This window comes from Desmodus rotundus, chromosome 3 (genome assembly GCF_022682495.2).
Source record: "Desmodus rotundus isolate HL8 chromosome 3, HLdesRot8A.1, whole genome shotgun sequence".
Lineage (NCBI taxonomy): Eukaryota > Metazoa > Chordata > Mammalia > Chiroptera > Phyllostomidae > Desmodus > Desmodus rotundus.
This window is the reverse complement of record NC_071389.1, coordinates 110,156,016-110,175,659: the sequence shown is the minus strand read 5'-3', so window position 1 is coordinate 110,175,659 and position 19,644 is coordinate 110,156,016. Positions and strand designations below refer to the sequence as shown.

At 35.0% G+C, this 19,644-nt stretch overlaps 1 protein-coding gene across 2 annotated transcripts in view; it reads left to right on the top strand.

The window, feature by feature from the left end:
- The window catches only part of NUP58 (nucleoporin 58), a 66,202-nt gene that overhangs the window by 12,394 nt on the left and 34,164 nt on the right, over positions 1–19,644 (top strand). For both annotated transcript variants that reach the window (XM_053920807.2, XM_024580778.3), the window contains exons 5-11: positions 269–379; positions 6,986–7,010; positions 8,196–8,261; positions 8,592–8,766; positions 14,477–14,556; positions 16,627–16,745; positions 17,172–17,254. In XM_053920807.2, coding sequence (XP_053776782.1) covers positions 269–379; positions 6,986–7,010; positions 8,196–8,261; positions 8,592–8,766; positions 14,477–14,556; positions 16,627–16,745; positions 17,172–17,254 — 659 coding nt within the window. The remainder of the gene's footprint in view (positions 1–268; positions 380–6,985; positions 7,011–8,195; positions 8,262–8,591; positions 8,767–14,476; positions 14,557–16,626; positions 16,746–17,171; positions 17,255–19,644) is intronic.

Sequence of the window (19,644 nt, the reverse complement as noted above, 5' to 3'; positions counted from 1 at the left end):
ATTGTCCACATATACCAGATTAACAGATATATTCTGATCCTTTTAATAAAACTCATATCCTCCAAACTACAGTTACTGTTGAACTCAAGCAAGACTATGAGTCTCTGTCCAGAGTGTGTTCTAGGCCTGTTTTTTATTATTTTCCTAAGTTACATATGCAGAAAATCTAGGATCCAACTTAAAAGCATTTGAATGCTGTAGTCTGAAGAAGAAATCACTCTAAAGACTTTCAGTGAACTTTATAAATAGATGTTTGGTTTATTTATAGGTCTTGGACAGAATCCTTTAAGTTTGACTTTGGGAACCACAGCAGCTACTTCAACTGCAGGCAGTGAAGGTCTTGGCGGTATAGATTTTAGTAGCTCATCAGATAAAAAGAGTAAGTAATGTTATTAAGATTTTATGTTCTAACAGTCCTGTGACATGTAAATTCCTATGTCTGGAAGATTGTTAGCTATATATTCAGTAGTAAAGATTTTACTTTTCAGTTTGTATGCATTGTATTTTATAAATTTTGTGTTAGGCATTTAAGATTTTATTTTTTGTAGAAAATTTAGATTTGTATGTACCTATGTCTTATGTAGCTATCTTAATGTGCATATTAATATATGTTTTTTTGTTTGGGATCATGATACATACATTGTTTGAAACTTGTTTCTCATGTAGAATTTCAGAAGTATTTATCATTGTCAGTAATTCTTTAAAAATATTTTAATGCTGCTTACTATTAATTTAATGAATGACTATATCAATTTAGGCAGCCATCATCCAGTTGTTAGTTTTTGTTTCTAGTTCTTTTACTCTGGGAAGTATCACTGTATTGGGCATCTTTAAAGTGTGAGTCAAGGTAGTATTGTAGGTTAAAGAGTGTCAACTTTGGAGCTAAATTGCCTGGGTTCAAATCCTGGCTTGACTATTTACAAGCTCTATGACCTTATTCAAGTTATTTATCCTCCCTGTGCTTTAGGGGTTTTTTTTATTTGTAAGTGGGGAAAACTAACTACCTACTTTGTAGGGTTAGTTTGAGGATTACCATAATATTTGTAAAACTTTAGTAGAGGCAGACACATAGTAAACACTGTTTAAGTGTTTCCTTTTATTGGAAATTTTATTCATATTTTTTATTATATATATTTTTTAGATTTTATTTATTTATTTTTGGAGAAGGGGGAAGTAAGAGAGAGGGGGAGAGAACATTGATATGTGGTTGCCTCTCATGCACCACCCAGTGGGGACCTGGCCCGCAACCCTAGTATGTGCCCTGACTGGGAATTGAACTAGTGACCCTTTGATTCGCAAGTCAGCACTTAATCTACTGAACCACACCAGCCAGGGCATTTTTGATTATCTCTTTAGGGTGAATATCTAAAAATTGAATCATTGGGTTAAAGAGAGGGACATTTTGGAGATTTTTGTGTATGTTGTGAAATTACTTTGCAGAAAGGTTTTACCGAATTATTTACTCACTGAGTATGAAAATGCCCTTCTTACTGTGCTCTTGTCATGAGGAGTATTCTCTTTAAAAATTTGACAAATTCGTTTTAAAGTGTTTTATTGTTGTTGGTAGTGTGTATGATTTTTTGTTGTTGTTTTACAACATCTTTTCTGCTTCTGGTGGAAAGTCTTACTCTAGATGGTATACATACATATTACATTAAATCTCTCAGAAGAACTTTAGAATGAGGGAATGGTATAAAATAGTCAGTGTCCATATATCTGTATAAGAAATTTTTTAATTGGACATGGGTTTTATTATGAGATATTATTTGTTCTAGGGTATGTTGGTATGTTAAAAGTCAGTAAAATTCTTTTAAACTTTTTTCTTTTTTAAAAAATATATTTTATTGATTATGCTATTATGTTTGTCTCATTTCCCCCCCTCACTCCACTCCATCCTGCACACTCCCTCCCTCCCACATTCCCCCCCTATAGTTCATATCCATGGGTCATACTTATAAGTTCTTTGGCTTCTACATTTCCTATACTATTCTTACCCTCCCCCTGTCTATTTTCTATCTACCATTTATGCTACTTATTCTCTGTACCTTTCCCTCCCTATCCCCCTTCCACTCCCCTGTTCATAACCCTCCATGTGATCTCCATTTCTGTGGTTCTGTTCCTGTTCTACTTGTTTGCTTTGCTTTTGTTTTTGTTTTAGGTGTGGTTGTTAATAACTGTGAGTTTGCTGTCATTTTTACTGTTCATATTTTTTACCTTCTTTTTCTTAGATAAATCCCTTTAACATTTCACATAATAAGGGCTTGGTGATGATGAACTCCTTTAACTTGATCTTATCTGAGAAGCACTTTATCTGCCCTTCCATTCTAAATGAAAGCTTTGCTGGATAGAGCAATCTTGGATGTAGGCCCTTGCCTTTCATGACTTGGAATACTTCTTGCCAGCCCCTTCTTGCCTGCAAGGTTTCTTTTGAGAAATCAGCTGACAGTCTTATGGGAACTCCTTTGTAGGTAACTGTCTCCTTTTCTCTTGCTGCTTTTCAGATTCTCTCCTTATCTTTAATCTTGGGTCATGTAATTATGATGTGCCTGGGTGTGTGCTTCCTTGGGTCCAGCTTCTTTGGGACTCTCTGAGCTTCCTGGACTTCCTGGAAGTCTGTTTCCTTTGCCAGATTAGGAAAGTTCTCCTTCACTATTTGTTCAAATAAGTTTTCAATTTTTTGCTGTTCCTCTTCTCCTTCTGGTACCCCTATAATTCGGATGTTGGAATGTTTCAAGATGTCCTGGAGGTTCCTAAGCCTCTCCTCATTTTTTTGAATTCTTGTTGCTTCATTCTTCTCTGGTTGGATGTTTCTTTCTTCCTTCTGGTCCTCACTGTTGATTGGAGTTCTAGTTTCCTTCCCACCACTATTGGTTCCCTGTATATTTTCCTTTGTTCCACTTAGCATAGCCTTCATTTTTTCATCTAATTTGTGACCAAACTCAACCAATTCTGTGAGCTTCCTGATTACCAGTGTTTTGAACTGTGCATCTGATAGGTTGGCTATCTCTTCGTCTCTTAGTTTGTGTTTTTTCTGGAGTTTGATCTGTTCTTTCATTTGGGCCTTTGTGTGTGTGTGTGTGTGTGTGTGTTGATGCTCCTATTACGTAAAGGGGCGGAGCCTTAGGTCTTCACCAGGGCGGGTTATCACTGGTCACTGCACTGTATGTGGGGGCGGGGTCTGATAGGGAGCAATGACCTTTGCTCCACTCTCTGCTGGTTTTCAGTCACTCCCTCCACTACCCACAATCACATTGGGCCTTTCTGGTGCTGCTTCCCGAGTAGGTGGGTTTGTGTACGTTCTAGGGCCCTGTGGGTCTCTCCAACAAACTCTCCTGTGAGGCTAGGAGTTTCTCCCACTGCTGCCTCAATCCCCACAGATGTTTTAAATCAGTGATTTGAGGCTTTATTTCCCTGCGCTGGAACTCTGGTTTGCCTGGTCTGTTGCCTGGTCCACCTGCTACTGCCTTGCCGGCCAGCTGCAGCTTTGCCCACTCTGCTCCACAATGTGCCACCTTGCTGGGTCCTCCAGCCACCACCTTGCCGTGAGTCCTCTGTGCCCGGCTGCCTGTCTCTGCCTCTCCTACCGGTCTGGTTGAAGGTTTCTTCTTTATCTCCTTGGTTGTTGGACTTCCATGCAGTTTGATTTTCTGTCAGTTCTGGTTGTTTTTTGTTTTTAAATTCTTGTTGTCCTTCTTTTGGTTGTGCAAGGAGGCACAGTGTGTCTACCTATACCTCCATCTTGGCTAGGAGTCAAATTCTTTTAAACTTAACAGAAGTTGGGTTTATTTGTCTTTGAATGAAAATTTACTAATTTATAAACATAGAGTCCTATCTCTTGTTTTTATGTATTTTTTAAAAGATTTTATTTATTTATTTTTAGAGAGAGAGGAAGGAAAGGAGAAAGAGAGGGAGGGAAACCCATCAATGTGTGGTTGCCTCTCCCGTGCACCCCCCACTGGGGACTGGTCCACAAACCGGTGACCCTTTGGTTTGCAGGCTGGCTGCTCAGCCCACTGAGCCATACCAGCCAGGGCTTTATGTGGTATTCTTTATGGCAACTCCACTGTTAGAAAAATAGCCTTAGCTGTTCTAGCAGCTTATTATTATTATTATTATTATTATTTTATTATTTTTACTCAGTTTGAGCAGCCTGATACCCTCCAACTACTTTTATTTAAGCATGAGACTATTTGTCTCTTCATTGTAATTGCTTTTCGGATCTATGTGAAGGAGCAGATTGAAGCAAAGGAAAGAGAAAAATGTAAGGAGTTAATCCCTCCTCTCCTGCCCCAGTCCTATTCTCATATATATTATACCTTAGCTAGAACTGAGCAGAAGGAACACGAATAAATGCATATGACCACATGTACCACATTCCAGTTCTCTCTAATCTGCTGCTATATGTGTTAAGGGAGTCAGAGGATCTTTTTTAGATCTAAAAGATTGTTTTTTAGTAGCTATACTAGTGTGTACCTTTAGTATCAGTGGGATTTAATCAGATGAAGAGTGGTAGGGAACAGCATTCCCTGAAGAGGGGGCAGCAGAACAAGGCCTAGAGATGAGAATGATATTAGCTGTTTTGAAGAACTGCTGGAAGGCCAGTGCAGCTGCAGAACAGAAAGATTTAAATTCCAGAGATTGAGAAGGGCTTTGAATACCACATTAAAGAGTTTTGTGATTACACTGAGGACAGTTAAGATCTAAAGGGTTTTTGATGAGGATAATGTAACGTGATGAGATTTGTATTTTAAGAGCACTCTGACTGGAGAATAATGTTCAGGAAGCCAAGAGTAAATGTGGAGAACTGTTAGGAAGCCTTTATAGTAGTCCATGGGTATGACTGAGGCAAGCTAAGTAGGCTTATCAGGAGTCCACACTAGTCTAGAAACAGGCTCAAGTTTTATTATATGCATGTTTGTGTGTGTATTAATTTTTATAAAGTATAAAATAAAATGGAATATCAAATAAATAGCAAAGTAATAGTCAAGAAAAATGTTGAACTTTTTGGAAGAAAATGAAATTAAATCCCAACCCTATCTTATTGTGTCTCATCAAATCTGAGATACTGTTTATAGAACATGGGTGCCAAATCAACCAAGAAAGAAAAAAAAAAATCTTAGAATCAATGAAATAAAGAATATGGAAAAATAAAGTTGAATTAAAGAGGTAAACAAAAAGAAATTCTGTGTACAAAGATAAAAAGTAAATGATGAATTTAAAGTTAAATACTTGATTTCTAGACGCTGCTTTTTTCACGTTTTAACATCTGTTAAGCCAAGATATATCTTAAAATTATAAGGATGTAGTTTTAGAAATAGACACAATAAATATAATACATATGAGACAATTAATTTGCTTAATGTTGAAATAGCTTTTTCAAGTCAGTAACAGAAATACCTCAACAAGGTACAGATAGCATAAACAGATCACTAAAGGAGAAATGTATTTGTCTAATTAACATTTGAAATGTTTTACTTAGTACTATCAGGATTATGAATTAAGATTGTAAATGAAGTAGCATTTTTACCTACATACTAGCTTTGATGTGTTCATTGTTGTTGAGAGTGTGGTAGGAAAGGTACTCTTATTCCTAGTAGATGGGAAGGTAAGTTGGGACCATTGTTTTCAATGATCAGTTTGGTATGTCAAAGGCCTTCCCTCGCATATTCTTTGACCTATAAATTCCTCTTGGAATACAAATCAAGTAGTGCACAAGTATTGTATTTGTAGATACAGACATTCACTGAAGCAGTATCCTTTCCTATAGTAAATGCTGGTATGCTAAGAAAAGGGTTGGACATAAATAAAGGTTATAATGCAGCTATATCATCTATGCACTATGTGGTCTTTTAAAAGTCCTTTTAATTGATAGGAAATATTCACAACATGCTGAGAAAATACGTTAAAAATAGCATAGTGATCCTGATTGCTTAAAAAAAAATGTATGTGTAAGAAAAAGACTGGATGGAACCATTGAGATTCTCTGTGGGATGAAGTTTTGTGGGTTTCTCTATTTTCTATACTTTCTTAAATAAACAGGTCACTGCAACATTTTGCTGAAGGAGCACTTTATTACTTTTTTTTCTATTTTTAGATGTATACTATTAATGAAATAGGTGTTATTACTAACAGCTTTTGATTGGTCTCCAAACACACAAAAAAATTCTTCATTTAAAAAAATTTGCTGCTTTGGTAAATAGTGAGAGAAGTTCAGGTAATCTGATGTATTTTATACTATTCCATACTGATTGAGCCTCAAAAAGTATTAAGCAAAACTCTTAGGAGTTAAACTGCCAAGTAGGCATATTTTTCATGGAAGATAGTTAAAAAAAAGATTTTTTAAAATTTATTTTTAAAAGTTTTTCAATTACAGTTTTCATTCAGTATTATTCTGTATTAGTTTCAGATGTACCGCAGAGTGGTTAGAAAATTAATGTACTTTACAAAGTGGTCCCCTGATACTTCAAGTACTCTCCTAGCCTCATACACAGTTATCAGTAGTTATCACAGTATTATTGATTATCTTCTTCTCTATGCTAATCTACATCTCTGTGACTATTCTGTAACTACCAAATTGTATTGCTTAATCCCTTCACCTTTTTTCACCCAGCTGCTCTTTTCCCACCCCTTTGACTGCTCTCAGTCTAGTTTCTGTATTTATAAGTCTATTTCTATTTTGTTTCTTTTAGCTTCCACATATAAATGAAATCATATGGTCTTTGTTATTCTCTCTCTGACTTATTAAGGAAGATTCTTGTCCTTGAAAGAAGTAGATGCAAATCAGCTGCATAACTGTTTATATATACATAAATGTGTCTCCATAACTAGCTATGTTTGGAGTTTGTGATAAGTCATGGTGTTTAAGGGGCAGTCTAAGAAATGCGTAAATTTCTATTTATACCTTAGTTTCCATTAAGTTAAAATTTGTATTTGCAGTACATTGTTAAATTACCTAATTTTACACAAGACTTCTTGAATTTTCTAGGTGATAAAGCAGGAACAAGACCAGAGTAAGTTTATAATTTAACTTTTAAAATCTTCTAATTAATGAGTTTAATTTATTAAATTGTAGGTAAATGATGTGGTTGGAAGTACATGGAACCATGTAGGCATTTAGAAGAAAACTATTTTTAACCAGTCTTTGTCAAAAATAAAGTAATAAACATGCTATAGAAAGATTTTAAAAGGTCAAATCTTTAATCATTAAGAAAATTTATAACAATTCTTTCTAGGAAGTGATTGGCTTTTCCCCATGTAATACAAATAAATACAAATATATGTATGTATTTTTTTAACTTATTAAATATTGAACAATTCATGGAACTTTACTCTTGGAGCACCTTTTATATATATAAATGAAAATAATACATGTGTGTGCATGTACCTTTTTTATATATACAAATTACTCTGACAGGACTATTTTATTTTTTGAGGATGAAGAGGAATAATAGCCTCCATATATGTCCTATATATGTTTGAAGATTATTACTATATTTTCTCACATAATTTGTATTATGTTAAAAAAGCATTTGTAAATAAGTGTTCAAGTTCACTCTTCCCAAATATCTTGTGTATATTTTAGTCCTGGTACATAAATGAGGAAGCTGAGAGAGACTGAGATTTGCCTGGGATTATAGGAAGTATGTAGCGGGTCTGCAATTCAAGTCTTAACTCGTGATTCCATTACAGCCTGCCAAATTTCACTTATTCCTGCCTTCGTTAAATATTTTTGATTCCCTAGGTCTACTTTGTTGAAGAACATACTGAAGTTACAAAATAATAAAGTAAAATACTGTGATCATCTCATTATGAGAAGTTTTGTAGACTTTCTTTAACGAATGCTTTCATGTTTTTGAACTGAATAAAGTGTAAATCATAGATTTTTGATTCAGGAGCTACTTAGTTCAATATCTCATGCAACCTGTAGTATTTTCTTTCTTTTTTTTTTTTCTGTAAACTTTAGTCAAATGCATTTATGTACATGCCAGTCATCTTAGAAAAGGAATCTCCACATCAAATGAATTGTTAGTTGAAATTTATTGTTCTTTATAAAGAACTTTGAAATCATCTAAGAAAGCTATAAATGGGGAATATTTGCTTAGATTTTTTGTATCATAACACATATTCTAGTAAAACTCAGCTGTCACTTTTTTATAATCTCAATGGTTTTAATACATCTGTGGCATTTTTCTTAGGGATAGTAAAGCACTGAAGGATGAAAATCTACCTCCTGTCATCTGCCAGGATGTTGAAAATCTCCAGTAAGTGTGTCAAGTGTAATTAGATAAATCATAATTAAATGTAAGAATATATTTTAGGGGGAACATCTCTTCCTCCCAAGCATTTTAACTTGGATTAAAATTTAATGATTTTAGAAATTAGAGTGAAAGCAGGACAACAGGAAATAAAATTCTGTAACTATCGTATTATGCAGAAGCATGTGAACTGTAGGTGAGTTTTTAGTTTTTCCTTCTTAAAACACTTGAACTCTGACCAACCTGTTGTAAAAAGTACAAACTATTGTGCTTTTTTTTCCCTGTAGGAAACCAAAGTGTATTTTTTTTTAAAACCCCAGTTTTATTTTTTTTAAGGAAATTTGTGAAGGAACAAAAACAGGTCCAAGAAGAAATTAGTAGAATGTCTTCAAAAGCAATGCTGAAAGTACAAGAAGATATTAAAGCTCTAAAGCAGCTTCTGTCATTGGCTGCCAGTGGATTACAAAGAAATACTTTCAATATTGACAAATTGAAAATAGAAACTGCTCAGGTAAATTAATTTAAAGCCATTTTATCAAAGGGTGTGTGTGTGTGAATGTGTTTTTCAAATGGAAATGCATCTTTTTTATATTACAAAGTTTGATATATATATATATATATATATATATACACACTATAGGAAAACCACAAAGCTCATATACTTTTAAATTGGTTTAGTAATAGTTACAAGCATTTATCTGGTGTTTACGATGGATGAGGCAGTGTTCTAAGCAGTTTATATACACTAACCCTAAAGTGGGGTTTTCACTATACCCCTGTGTAGTAGCTACTATTACTAACTCCGTTTTATAAATAAGAAAACAGGGAGAGAGCTTTGTTGATAAGTGGGAGAGCGTGGATTCAGACCCTGGTAATCTGACTCTAGAGCTTATTCTACTAACTACTCTGTTTCATAAAAGTGCCTGCCAGCATAATTGTTATACAGGGAGAAAGCAGCTAGACAGAAAAAGATGTCTTTGTAATCTGCCAGTTATTAAATAAAAATTATGTGCTTTATAGATATTAAATTCTACTGATGACTTGTTAGTCTTAGGTCTTAGTTACCAGTTATAAAAATGATTTGATGCTAGTATCTTCTGTCACTCATGTCTACTTGCTTTTTGTCCCTATCGTATAATATACATAATATACAGGGGTGGGCAAAAGTAGGCTTACAGTTGTCAATACAAGAAACACAGAGTTTATTCTTGGATTATTATTTATTAATAATTGCATTATTTATTTGTATTATAAGTACACTAGCTTTGCCCACACCTGTATATAAAAGATATAATAATGTAGATCTTTTTAAATGTGGGCTTATCAGAGGGCTATGTTCTTCATAAATGAAGTGATAATACAGGGTCCGGCACAAATAACACTACTTTTAAAAAAAAATCTTTTATTACAAAATCATAAGCATGTAATTCTGTAACATAATATGACACTTAAGCATACCATATGACATTTTAGGTGAAATGTTTGAATTAAAACTATAAATAATTATACCCATATTATTACCTTAACAACCACACTCAAGCAGGTGTTATTTCTGCTGGATCCTATATTTTAAGAAAAAATTTTAAAGTGCATGTCTTTTTAAATTCAAATATAATTGACATAAAACATATTTTGAGGTGTATGTTGTAATGATTCAACATTCATATATATTGCAGTTAACATCCATCATCATAAGTAGTAAAAAATTTTTTTTTACCTTGTAATGAGAACTTTTAAGATCTATTTTCTTAGCAACTTTAGGGTAGAAAGTATCATGTTAGCAACTATAGTCACTGTGTTGTCCAGTACATCTCCAGGACCTATTTTATAACTAGAACTTTGTACCAGCTTATGTGACTTTAAGTCAACTATTGGAAAATACTTGATGTTTTTAATAAAATGTGTTACTAAAATAGATATTCTAAACTATGATGTTTAAAGAGGATTCAAAGGTTTTACATTCTGCTTTTAGGTTTCCTACTACAAATTCTTTGGTTAACTATGAAAAGTACTCCCACTTATTCTTCCTTTTTGTATCATCAAGTATGTACGTGCTAGAAGGAAAATGTTAGTTACTAATTTAGACTAGAGAATGTTTAGACTCTCATTAAACATTACATGAAATTATATGGAAAAGGTCATTAGCAAAGTAAGAGAGAAGGCAAACTTAAAAAGAGAAATGGGACTTCCAGCCAAGATAGAGTTGTAGGTAGATACACTTTGTTTCCTTGCAAACCAAAAGAAAAAACACAACAAATTTAAAAAACAACCAGAACTGCCAGAAAACTAAATTGTATGGAAGGCTTACAACCAAGGAGCCAAAGAAGAAACATTCAGACTGGTCAGAAGGGCAGAGAGGACACGTGGCAAGGTGGTGGCTAGAGGACCAGGCAGGCAAGGTGGCAACTGGGCGGTCCCACATTTGCATTAGGATAAACCAGTTGGAACAACTGGGGAGCGAGAAAGTCTGCAACCCAGGGTTCCAGTGCGGGGAAATAAAGCCTCCAAACCTCTGGCTATAAAAACCTTTGGGGTTGAGGCAGTGGGAGAAATTCCTAGTCTCACAGCAGAGTTCGTTGCAGAGACACACAGGGTCCTAGAACGTACACAGACCCACCCACCCGGGAATCAGCACCAGGAGGACCCAACGCACGTGTGGGTAAAGGAGGAAGTGACTGAATGCCAGCCAAGAGCCTAGCAAGGGGCATTGTTCCCTCTCAGACCCCTCCCCCACATACAGCACCACAACCCAGCTACACGGGCTGCCCTGCCCTAGAGAACACCTAAGGCTCTACCCCATACTACATAACAGGTATGCTGAGACAAAAAAATATGCCCCAAATGAAAGAACACGTCAAAGCTCCACAAAAAATACAGCTAAGTGATGAAGAGATAGCCAGTCTATCAGGCTAAGGGATGAAGAGACAGCCAGCCTGTCAGAGGCAGAGTTCAAAACACTGATAATCAGGATGCTCACAGAAATCAATGAGTCTGGTCAGAAAACAGAGGAAAAAGTGAAGACTATGAAAAGTGAAATAAAGGAAAATGTACAGGGAACCAACAGTGAAGGGAAGGAAACCGGGACTCAAGTCAACAGTTTGGAGCAGAAGGTAGAAATAAACATTCGACCAGAACAGAATGAAGAAAACAAGAATTCAAAAACAATGAAGAGAGGCTTAGGAACCTCCAGGACAACTTTAAATGTTCCAACATCCAAATCATAGGGGTGCCAGAAGGAGAAGAGGAAGACCGAGAAATTGAAAACTAATTTGAACAAATAATGAAGGAGAGCTTCCCTAATCTGGCAAAGGAAATAGAAAATCAGGAAGTCCAGGGAGCTCAGAGAGTCCCAAAGAAGTTGGACCCAAGGAAGCACACACCCAGGCACATCATCATTACATTACCCAAGATTATAGATAAGGAGAGAATCTGAAAAGCAGCAAGAGAAAAGGAGACAGTTACCTACAAAGGAGTTCCCATAAGACTGTCAGCTGATTTCTCAAAAGAAACCTTGCAGGCAAGAAGGGGCTGGCAAGAAGTGTTCCAAGTCATGAAAGGCAAGGGCCTACATCCAAGAGTGCTCTATCCAGCAAAGCTATTATTTAGAATGGAAGGGCAGATAAAGTGCTTCCCAGATAAGGTCAAGTTAAAGGAGTACAACATCACCAAGCCCTTATTACATGAAATGTTAAAGAGACTTATCTAAGAAGAAGAAGACAATCAAAAATATGAACAGTAGAATGAGAACAAACTCACAACTATCAACAACTGAACCTAAAAAGAAAAACAAAAACTAAGCAAACAACTAGAAGAGGAACAGATTCACAGAAATAGGAGATCACATGGAGGGTTATCAGCTGGAGGGGAAGGAGGAGAATGAGGGAAAAGGTAGAAGGAGTAAGAAGCAGAAAGGGTAGGTACAAAATAGACAGGGGGAGGTTAAGAATAGTAGAGGAGACAGAGAAGCCAGAGAACTTATATGTACAACCGTGGACATGAACTAAGGGTGGGGATGCTGGTGGGAGAGGGTGCAGGGCAGAGCAGAATAAAAAGGAAAAAATGGGACAACTGTAATAGCATTATCAATAAAATACATGTAAAACAAAAGAGGAGGAGGAGAAATGAATGCTACAATGGGATCCATTGTAACTTTTAACAGTTTATGCTACCTGTTACCATACTTGCTAGTAGCATTTTAGAGATAAAAAGACAACTCCAAAGGTACTAAAAATCTAGTGAGTTGAATGAAATTATAAAAGGTTGGGTAGAGTATAAAGGCAGCAAACGAAGAAGATATGAGTCAAAGTTTACTTAAGGAAAAAAAATCATTTGAGTTGAGCGTAGAAAATTTTATATGAGATGTCAAAGAACTTTTGATCTAAGATTATTTTTGTTTCCTGTATATAGGAATTGGTGTTCTATACGCAGCCTAGTGAATTACCATTTGAAAAAAAAAAATGTTCTGGCTCCACTAGTGCAGTAGTTATCAATCTTATTTAAACCAAAGCCTTTTTTTTTTTTCAGAGAAAGCTTTTCTGGGAAATCTAAGCAGTCCTGAGGTGAGGAGCAGTGTTGTGATTGTGTAGAGCAGAACCTTATGGTAGCAAAATCTTTTATATACATCATTTTGGGGGGTATAAAACTCAAGAGTTTAGGTAGGGTGGTTAAAGTTTTTGGGAGTGTAGTGTGGGTGCCAAGTGGTTTGTTGAAGTCATTGCTGAGTTCATGCATTCAGTGAACTTTTTTAAAAAAAGATTTTGTTTAGTTTTAGAAAGAAGGAGAGGGAGAAAGAGAGAAACATCAATGTGTACGAGATACATCAATTGGTTGCCTCTCGCACCAGGACTCCAACTGGGGACCTGGCCTGCAACCCAGGCATGTTTCCTGACTAGGAATCGAACTGGTGACCTTTCATTTTACAGTCTGGCGCTCAATCCACTGGGCCACACCAGCCAGGGCCATTCATTCAGTGAGCATTTTTAAGTATCTGTTATATACAGAACACTTCAACAGGCCTTTGGGATCAAAATACAGTATTCTAGGGAGAGTAAGTTAAATACAAAGTGTGATAGGCACAAAGGACTTAAGTGGGCACTTTTTTCATCTGTCCAGAGTCAGATATCTTTGTGGTTTTTCTTGAAACATACTTAGGTGTTCCCCAGGCTGGCAGGAAGGAAGGCATAGGGGCATGAAATAGACATGGTTGAGGATGTACAAACAGTTCACTATTAAGACACTGACCATGAATCTGGGCCTGGTAAGAGTCAGTGCTTAGAGAAATAGGCAGGGGTCAGATTTCAAATAGCGCAGACCTCTCCAGGGCATTTGTACTGGAGTCAGAGAGAGTACAAATTTGAACTCAAGAATGAAAAGGAGATGGAAAGAACAGTTAGAGACCTAATAGTTTGGCAATAAAATGAAAGCAAGAGGTTGCTGCAAGGAACATGATGGTTAAGGTAAAATACTTGTTTTTAGTAAGGGAAACTTAACTAGAAGTTTAAAAAGCGGTGAAATGATAGGAATGTGAAACATAAGGACTCAAACAGACTATCAGCCTTGGAAGACAATTGACTAGAAAATAGAAATGGCATTGAGGAACAGTCAAAGGCGATGTAAGATTGGTTGAGTCTATAAGCTTTAAAAATACGGCGCTGCCTATGTTCAATTCTCAGGTCTTTGAGCTATGTGGCTTTGGGCAAATTACTTAATGTCTGTAACTTTTTTTCATTTGTAAGTAGGGAAATATTATGTACATTATAGGGTTATTATTGACGATTAACCATGATGATATAAAGTAAAGCCTTCAGTGTAGTGCTTGGTACATACTAAGTCCCCAGAATGTTAACTGCTATTGTCATAGCCTCAACATTCTACTATTACCATGCTTTTCTACAGTAATGTTTTCTACATTTATATTAAAGGTTTTTACATAGTAGTGTAGTCTTTTACTGTGGATAAATTAACTTCATGAGACCTACAGAAATTCATAGTTTTTGCAATAAATAGATCAGCAGTTCATTATACCTTTATCATAAGGTTTGTTAAAAGTGTAGTTTGTCTTTGGAAAGAGGTTTTAGCACTTGTAAATCAGCTTTATTCATACTGTGTTCTCACAGCACGAACCTCCAAGAATGACATTGTTTGAAGTTTCACACCAGAGATAGTTGGTATTTTAGTCTTTTAACGGGCCTTTTGTGTTTTTTAAACCTCTTGTATATTAGGAGTTGAAGAATGCTGAAATAGCTTTAAGAACCCAGAAAACCCCACCTGGACTCCAACATGAAAATGCAGCTCCTGCTGAGTAAGTTACTAGAATTTTTAAAATAAATTTTTCTCACTTTACAAAAGCAGAACTGTAAAAACAACATACAGGCCAAGAATTTCAGTTTACTAGTAGCAGGCCTGGGTTAATAGGCACTTTACATGGATTTTTTCATTTAATTCTCCTGATAACCCTAAGAAGGTAGTTTATTATCTGCATTTTATTGAAGGGTAAGTGAAGGCTTAAGAACTGAGCTTTTAACTATTATGCCATTACTCTTCATTTACATGCTACCTGTGGGGTATATTCTAATTTTTTTTTTTTTTTAGTAGAAATTTGTTTTACCCATTAGTACTTTTCATTTAAAAATAATTTTATGATAGTCCCTGTTTGAAATAGTGCATACCAAATGCAGTTCAACTCTTTTACTTATTTGCATAGCTTTTATTTACATAGGCAATAAATATTTAGGAAGAAAAATTATAAAATGTAGATAAGTAAACTTAAAATTTAAAAAAATCCACCTATAATCTCATCACTCAGCTTATATTCATGTAGTAACCGTACATATCATGTGATGTATATCTTACCTTGTTTATCCTTTTGTGTTGCTAGAGATAATAATAGCTAATATTTATCAAATGCTCACCATATGCCAAGCAGTGTGCTTAGCATGTGCTATTTTATCTCATTTCCCACAAAACCTATACAGCTGGTACTGCTCCCATCTTAGAGATGAGGAGCCTCAGGCCTGAAGAGGTAAAGTCCTATGCTTCTGGGTGGTAGAGGTCTGTTTGGCTCCTGGTCAAATTTTTTTTTTTCTTTTAACTTTTTTTTATGATATGATTTCAGACTTGACAGAAAAGTTTCAAGAGTAAAACAAAAGAATGTGCATGTGTCTTTTATCTAAATATTCTACATGTTAACAGTTTTACTATTTTTGTTCCTTACTCTCTATATGCATATGTACATTTTTCCATAAACAGCTTGAGTTACTTGCAGACATGATACCTTTATGCCTAAGTACTTCAGTATGTGTTTCTTAAACATAAGTATATTATCAAAATCAAGAAATTAACAGTGACAATGATATTCCTGTTATTTAGATTAGCATAGAATGTACTTCCTTGCTGAACTTTTTCCAGTATTTTATCCTTGTGTCTTTTTATTGTCCTACCATCAGAGGTAGTTTTGAAATGGGTTAAATCATATCATATTACATTGCAAAAAGCTTTCACAGTTCCCCATTTCACGTAGAATAATGTTCAGGCTGCTTTGCATGCTATTCAAGGTCCCTTTTTATCTTTCTAGCATTCCCTAATTAAATTGATCAGAACAGTAGTAATTACATGTGCTAATTATAGCACACTATAGTGTTTTCAGGTTATAAATGGTATTTCAGATTATAAATATAAGAACTGTATTTGGTTATAAATTCTGGTTAACAATTGAACTTTTTAAGAACTTATTTTAAAGTTACTTGAAACTTAGCACAAAACTGGCAAAAATGGTAATAAAAAAGAATTTTCTTTTTTTTTCTTACTCTGTTCCTTTTAATGTTAACATATTGCATAATCATAATTATCAAGAATAGGAAATTAACATTGGTATAAATAATTAACCAAACTACATGACTAACTTGAATTTTAATGAGTTTTTCATTAATGTGATTTTTTTTTGGTTCTAGGAATCTATTTTTCACTAATGTAATTTTTCTACTCTAGGATCCAGTTCACATTGCATTTAGTTGTTACGGCTACTTAATCTCTTCCATCTGTAGCAGTTACTCAGTCTTTCTTTGTCTGTGATGACCAGGATACTTTTGAAGAGTTTTAAGTTACTTTCCAGATTATCTCTTAATTGGGATATTTTCATGGTTGGAGTAAGGATATACATCTATTTTTGATACCTTGATAACTTATTAAGTCTGAGTTTTTTTTTTAATAATGCCTGCACCACTAAAAGATACATTAAGTCATCAGACTAACTCAAAGGCCCTACTTAAATGGAGGCCTATGTTTATTTATTTATTTATTTATTTATTTGGTATTTTGAACATAAAGAAAATAATATCTTAAAACTTTCATCTGACTTTATGTTTTTATGTAGCTATTTCAGAATCTTGGTTCAGCAGTTTGAGGTACAGCTTCAGCAGTACAGACAGCAGATTGAAGAACTAGAAAACCACCTTGCTACTCAAGCAAATAATTCACATATAGCTCCTCAAGGTAACATGCATTCTATGGTAATCTTTTTTGAGAACGCTGTGTATTCTTTTAGGTAGGAGAGGGTAAGCCATTGTTATATAGTAGATATTCTAAATAACTACTAGTAATTGGCTTAGCTGCCAGAAGAAAATTTCCTTAAAAGTCTTTGTTAAGATCTTTATTGCCTTTGAATTTTAAATGTTTTATTGTGAATTGTTACTGTGCTAACAAAGGCAGAAATCTTAGGAACTCCTCCCTCCCCCAGATTCCTGATGTAGACATCCTTCTCTGAGTCTGCTCACTCTGCCATCTTTTCTTATCTGTGGAAATACTGGTATAGTTTTCTCCTACACATGAACTGTACCAAAAATTGGACTCAAATAATAGAAAACAATGTTGATTGTGTTAATATATATGCTTGTGTAATAATATACTTTTCTCTTGTAGATTTGTCAATGGCTATGCAGAAAATTTATCAAACATTTGTAGCTTTAGCCGCACAACTTCAGTCTATTCATGAAAATGTAAAGGTAAGTTTTTATTGTCAAGTCATCTCTCTGGATATCTAGACCCAAGTGAAGTATTTGTTCATTTGTGGGACAAAAGAATCCATGTTTACTACAGAAAGAGCTGAAATTATATATGTGACAAAAATCAAATAATCTGTAATCATTCCCAGACACAATTATGGATAATATCTATTCTTTTTAAAAAGATCCAAGTAACAATACCTTTTCTGAACAACTTTCTGTTTTCATATACATTTATTCAACATCAGTTAATAGTTACATAGGATTTCATTATGTACATGTGCATAGTTTGTTTAACTCATCATCTTTTGTTAGACATTTACTTTGTTTCCATCTCTTTACTACTATAAACAGCACAACAGAATAGAAACATTTTTAGTAGCAAAATTATTTTGTACTGCTTTAATTTTATGTATATTTTAAATGTTTATAAGCCACTGCATTAAAAAAACTTGATTAAATTTGTTCCTCCTAAATACAGGCAACTATTTGTGTTTATGAAAAATTATTAATAAAATAGCCTGTCACTGCATATGTTGAACCTCATGTAATGTTAGTTTTTAAAATTTAAGTGAAATATTAAATATGAGTGTACTTTGACCAAGTAATCAAGCAAATATAATTAAATCATTTCTTGGAGTTATATATGATTTTTAAAATTCCTTACAATTTAAAGCACCCAAACTTGAATCTAAATATTAACTGTAAAATAGAGATTATCAATTTTTGCATTTTTAATCAATGCATAGTAACAGAATTTTTTTTTAAGTTTACCGTTTAAATCATATCATTTTTGAAATGATAGCATACTTTAGACCTTTGCTTTAATAGATTTAAAATGCTAGCCATGACTGGTGTGGCTCGGTGGATTCAGTGCCAGCCTATGAACCAACAGGTCACCGGTTTGATTCCCAGTCTAGGGCACATGCTTGGGTTGCGAGCCAGGTCCTCAGTAGGGGCGTGCAAGAGGCAACACACATTGATGTTTCTCTCCTTCTCTTTCTCCCTCCTTTCCCCTCTCTAAATATAAATAAATAAAATCTTAAATAAATAAAATTCTAAACTGAATCTTCAAAATAATTTCATTTTAAAGGAGGGGTCTTTATCAAATATTCTTAAAATTTTTATGTCTAGCCCTGGCTAGTGTGGCTTGGTTGGATCATCACCTCATATTAAAAAGGTTGTAGGTTCAATTCCCAGGTGGGGCACATACCTATGCTGTGCATTCAATCCCGTGTCCAGGCACGAATGGGAAGCAACCAATCAATGTTTGCCTCTTTCCCTTCTTCTCTCCCTTCCTCTCTAAAAGCAGTGGGAAAAAAAAATTATGTCTATAATAAATATTACTTGTTTGTAAAGTGCTAAAAATGAGTATCTGTTATCGCTTTGTTTCTTTGCTAATTTTATTTTATTGATTAAACTATTACATTTGTTCCATTTTTTTTCTCTATATTTCCCTCTGAACTGCACGATCCCCAACAGCATGTTCCCCCCTTAGTTCATGTCCACGGTTGTACATGTAAGTTCTCTGGCTTCTCTGTCTCCTCTACTATTCTTAACCTCCCCCTGTCTATTTTGTACCTACCCTTTCTGCTTCTTACTCCTTCTACCTTTTCCCTCATTCTCCTCCTTCCCCTCCAGCTGATAACCCTCCATGTGATCTCCTATTTCTGTGAATCTGTTCCTCTTCTAGTTGTTTGCTTAGTTTTTGTTTTTCTTTTTAGGTTCAGTTGTTGATAGTTGTGAGTTTGTTCTCATTCTACTGTTCATATTTTTGATTGTCTTCTTCTTCTTAGATAAGTCTCTTTAACATTTCATGTAATAAGGGCTTGGTGATGTTGTACTCCTTTAACTTGACCTTATCTGGGAAGCACTTTATCTGCCCTTCCATTCTAAATAATAGCTTTGCTGGATAGAGCACTCTTGGATGTAGGCCCTTGCCTTTCATGACTTGGAACACTTCTTGCCAGCCCCTTCTTGCCTGCAAGGTTTCTTTTGAGAAATCAGCTGACAGTCTTATGGGAACTCCTTTGTAGGTAACTGTCTCCTTTTCTCTTGCTGCTTTTCAGATTCTCTCCTTATCTATAATCTTGGGTAATGTAATGATGATGTGCCTGGGTGTGTGCTTCCTTGGGTCCAACTTCTTTGGGACTCTCTGAGCTCCCTGGACTTCCTGATTTTCTATTTCCTTTGCCAGATTAGGGAAGCTCTCCTTCATTATTTGTTCAAATTAGTTTTCAATTTCTCGGTCTTCCTCTTCTCCTTCTGGCACCCCTATGATTTGGATGTTGGAACATTTAAAGTTGTCCTGGAGGTTCCTAAGCCTCTCTTCATTGTTTTTGAATTCTTGTTTTCTTCATTCTGTTCTGGTCGAATGTTTATTTCTACCT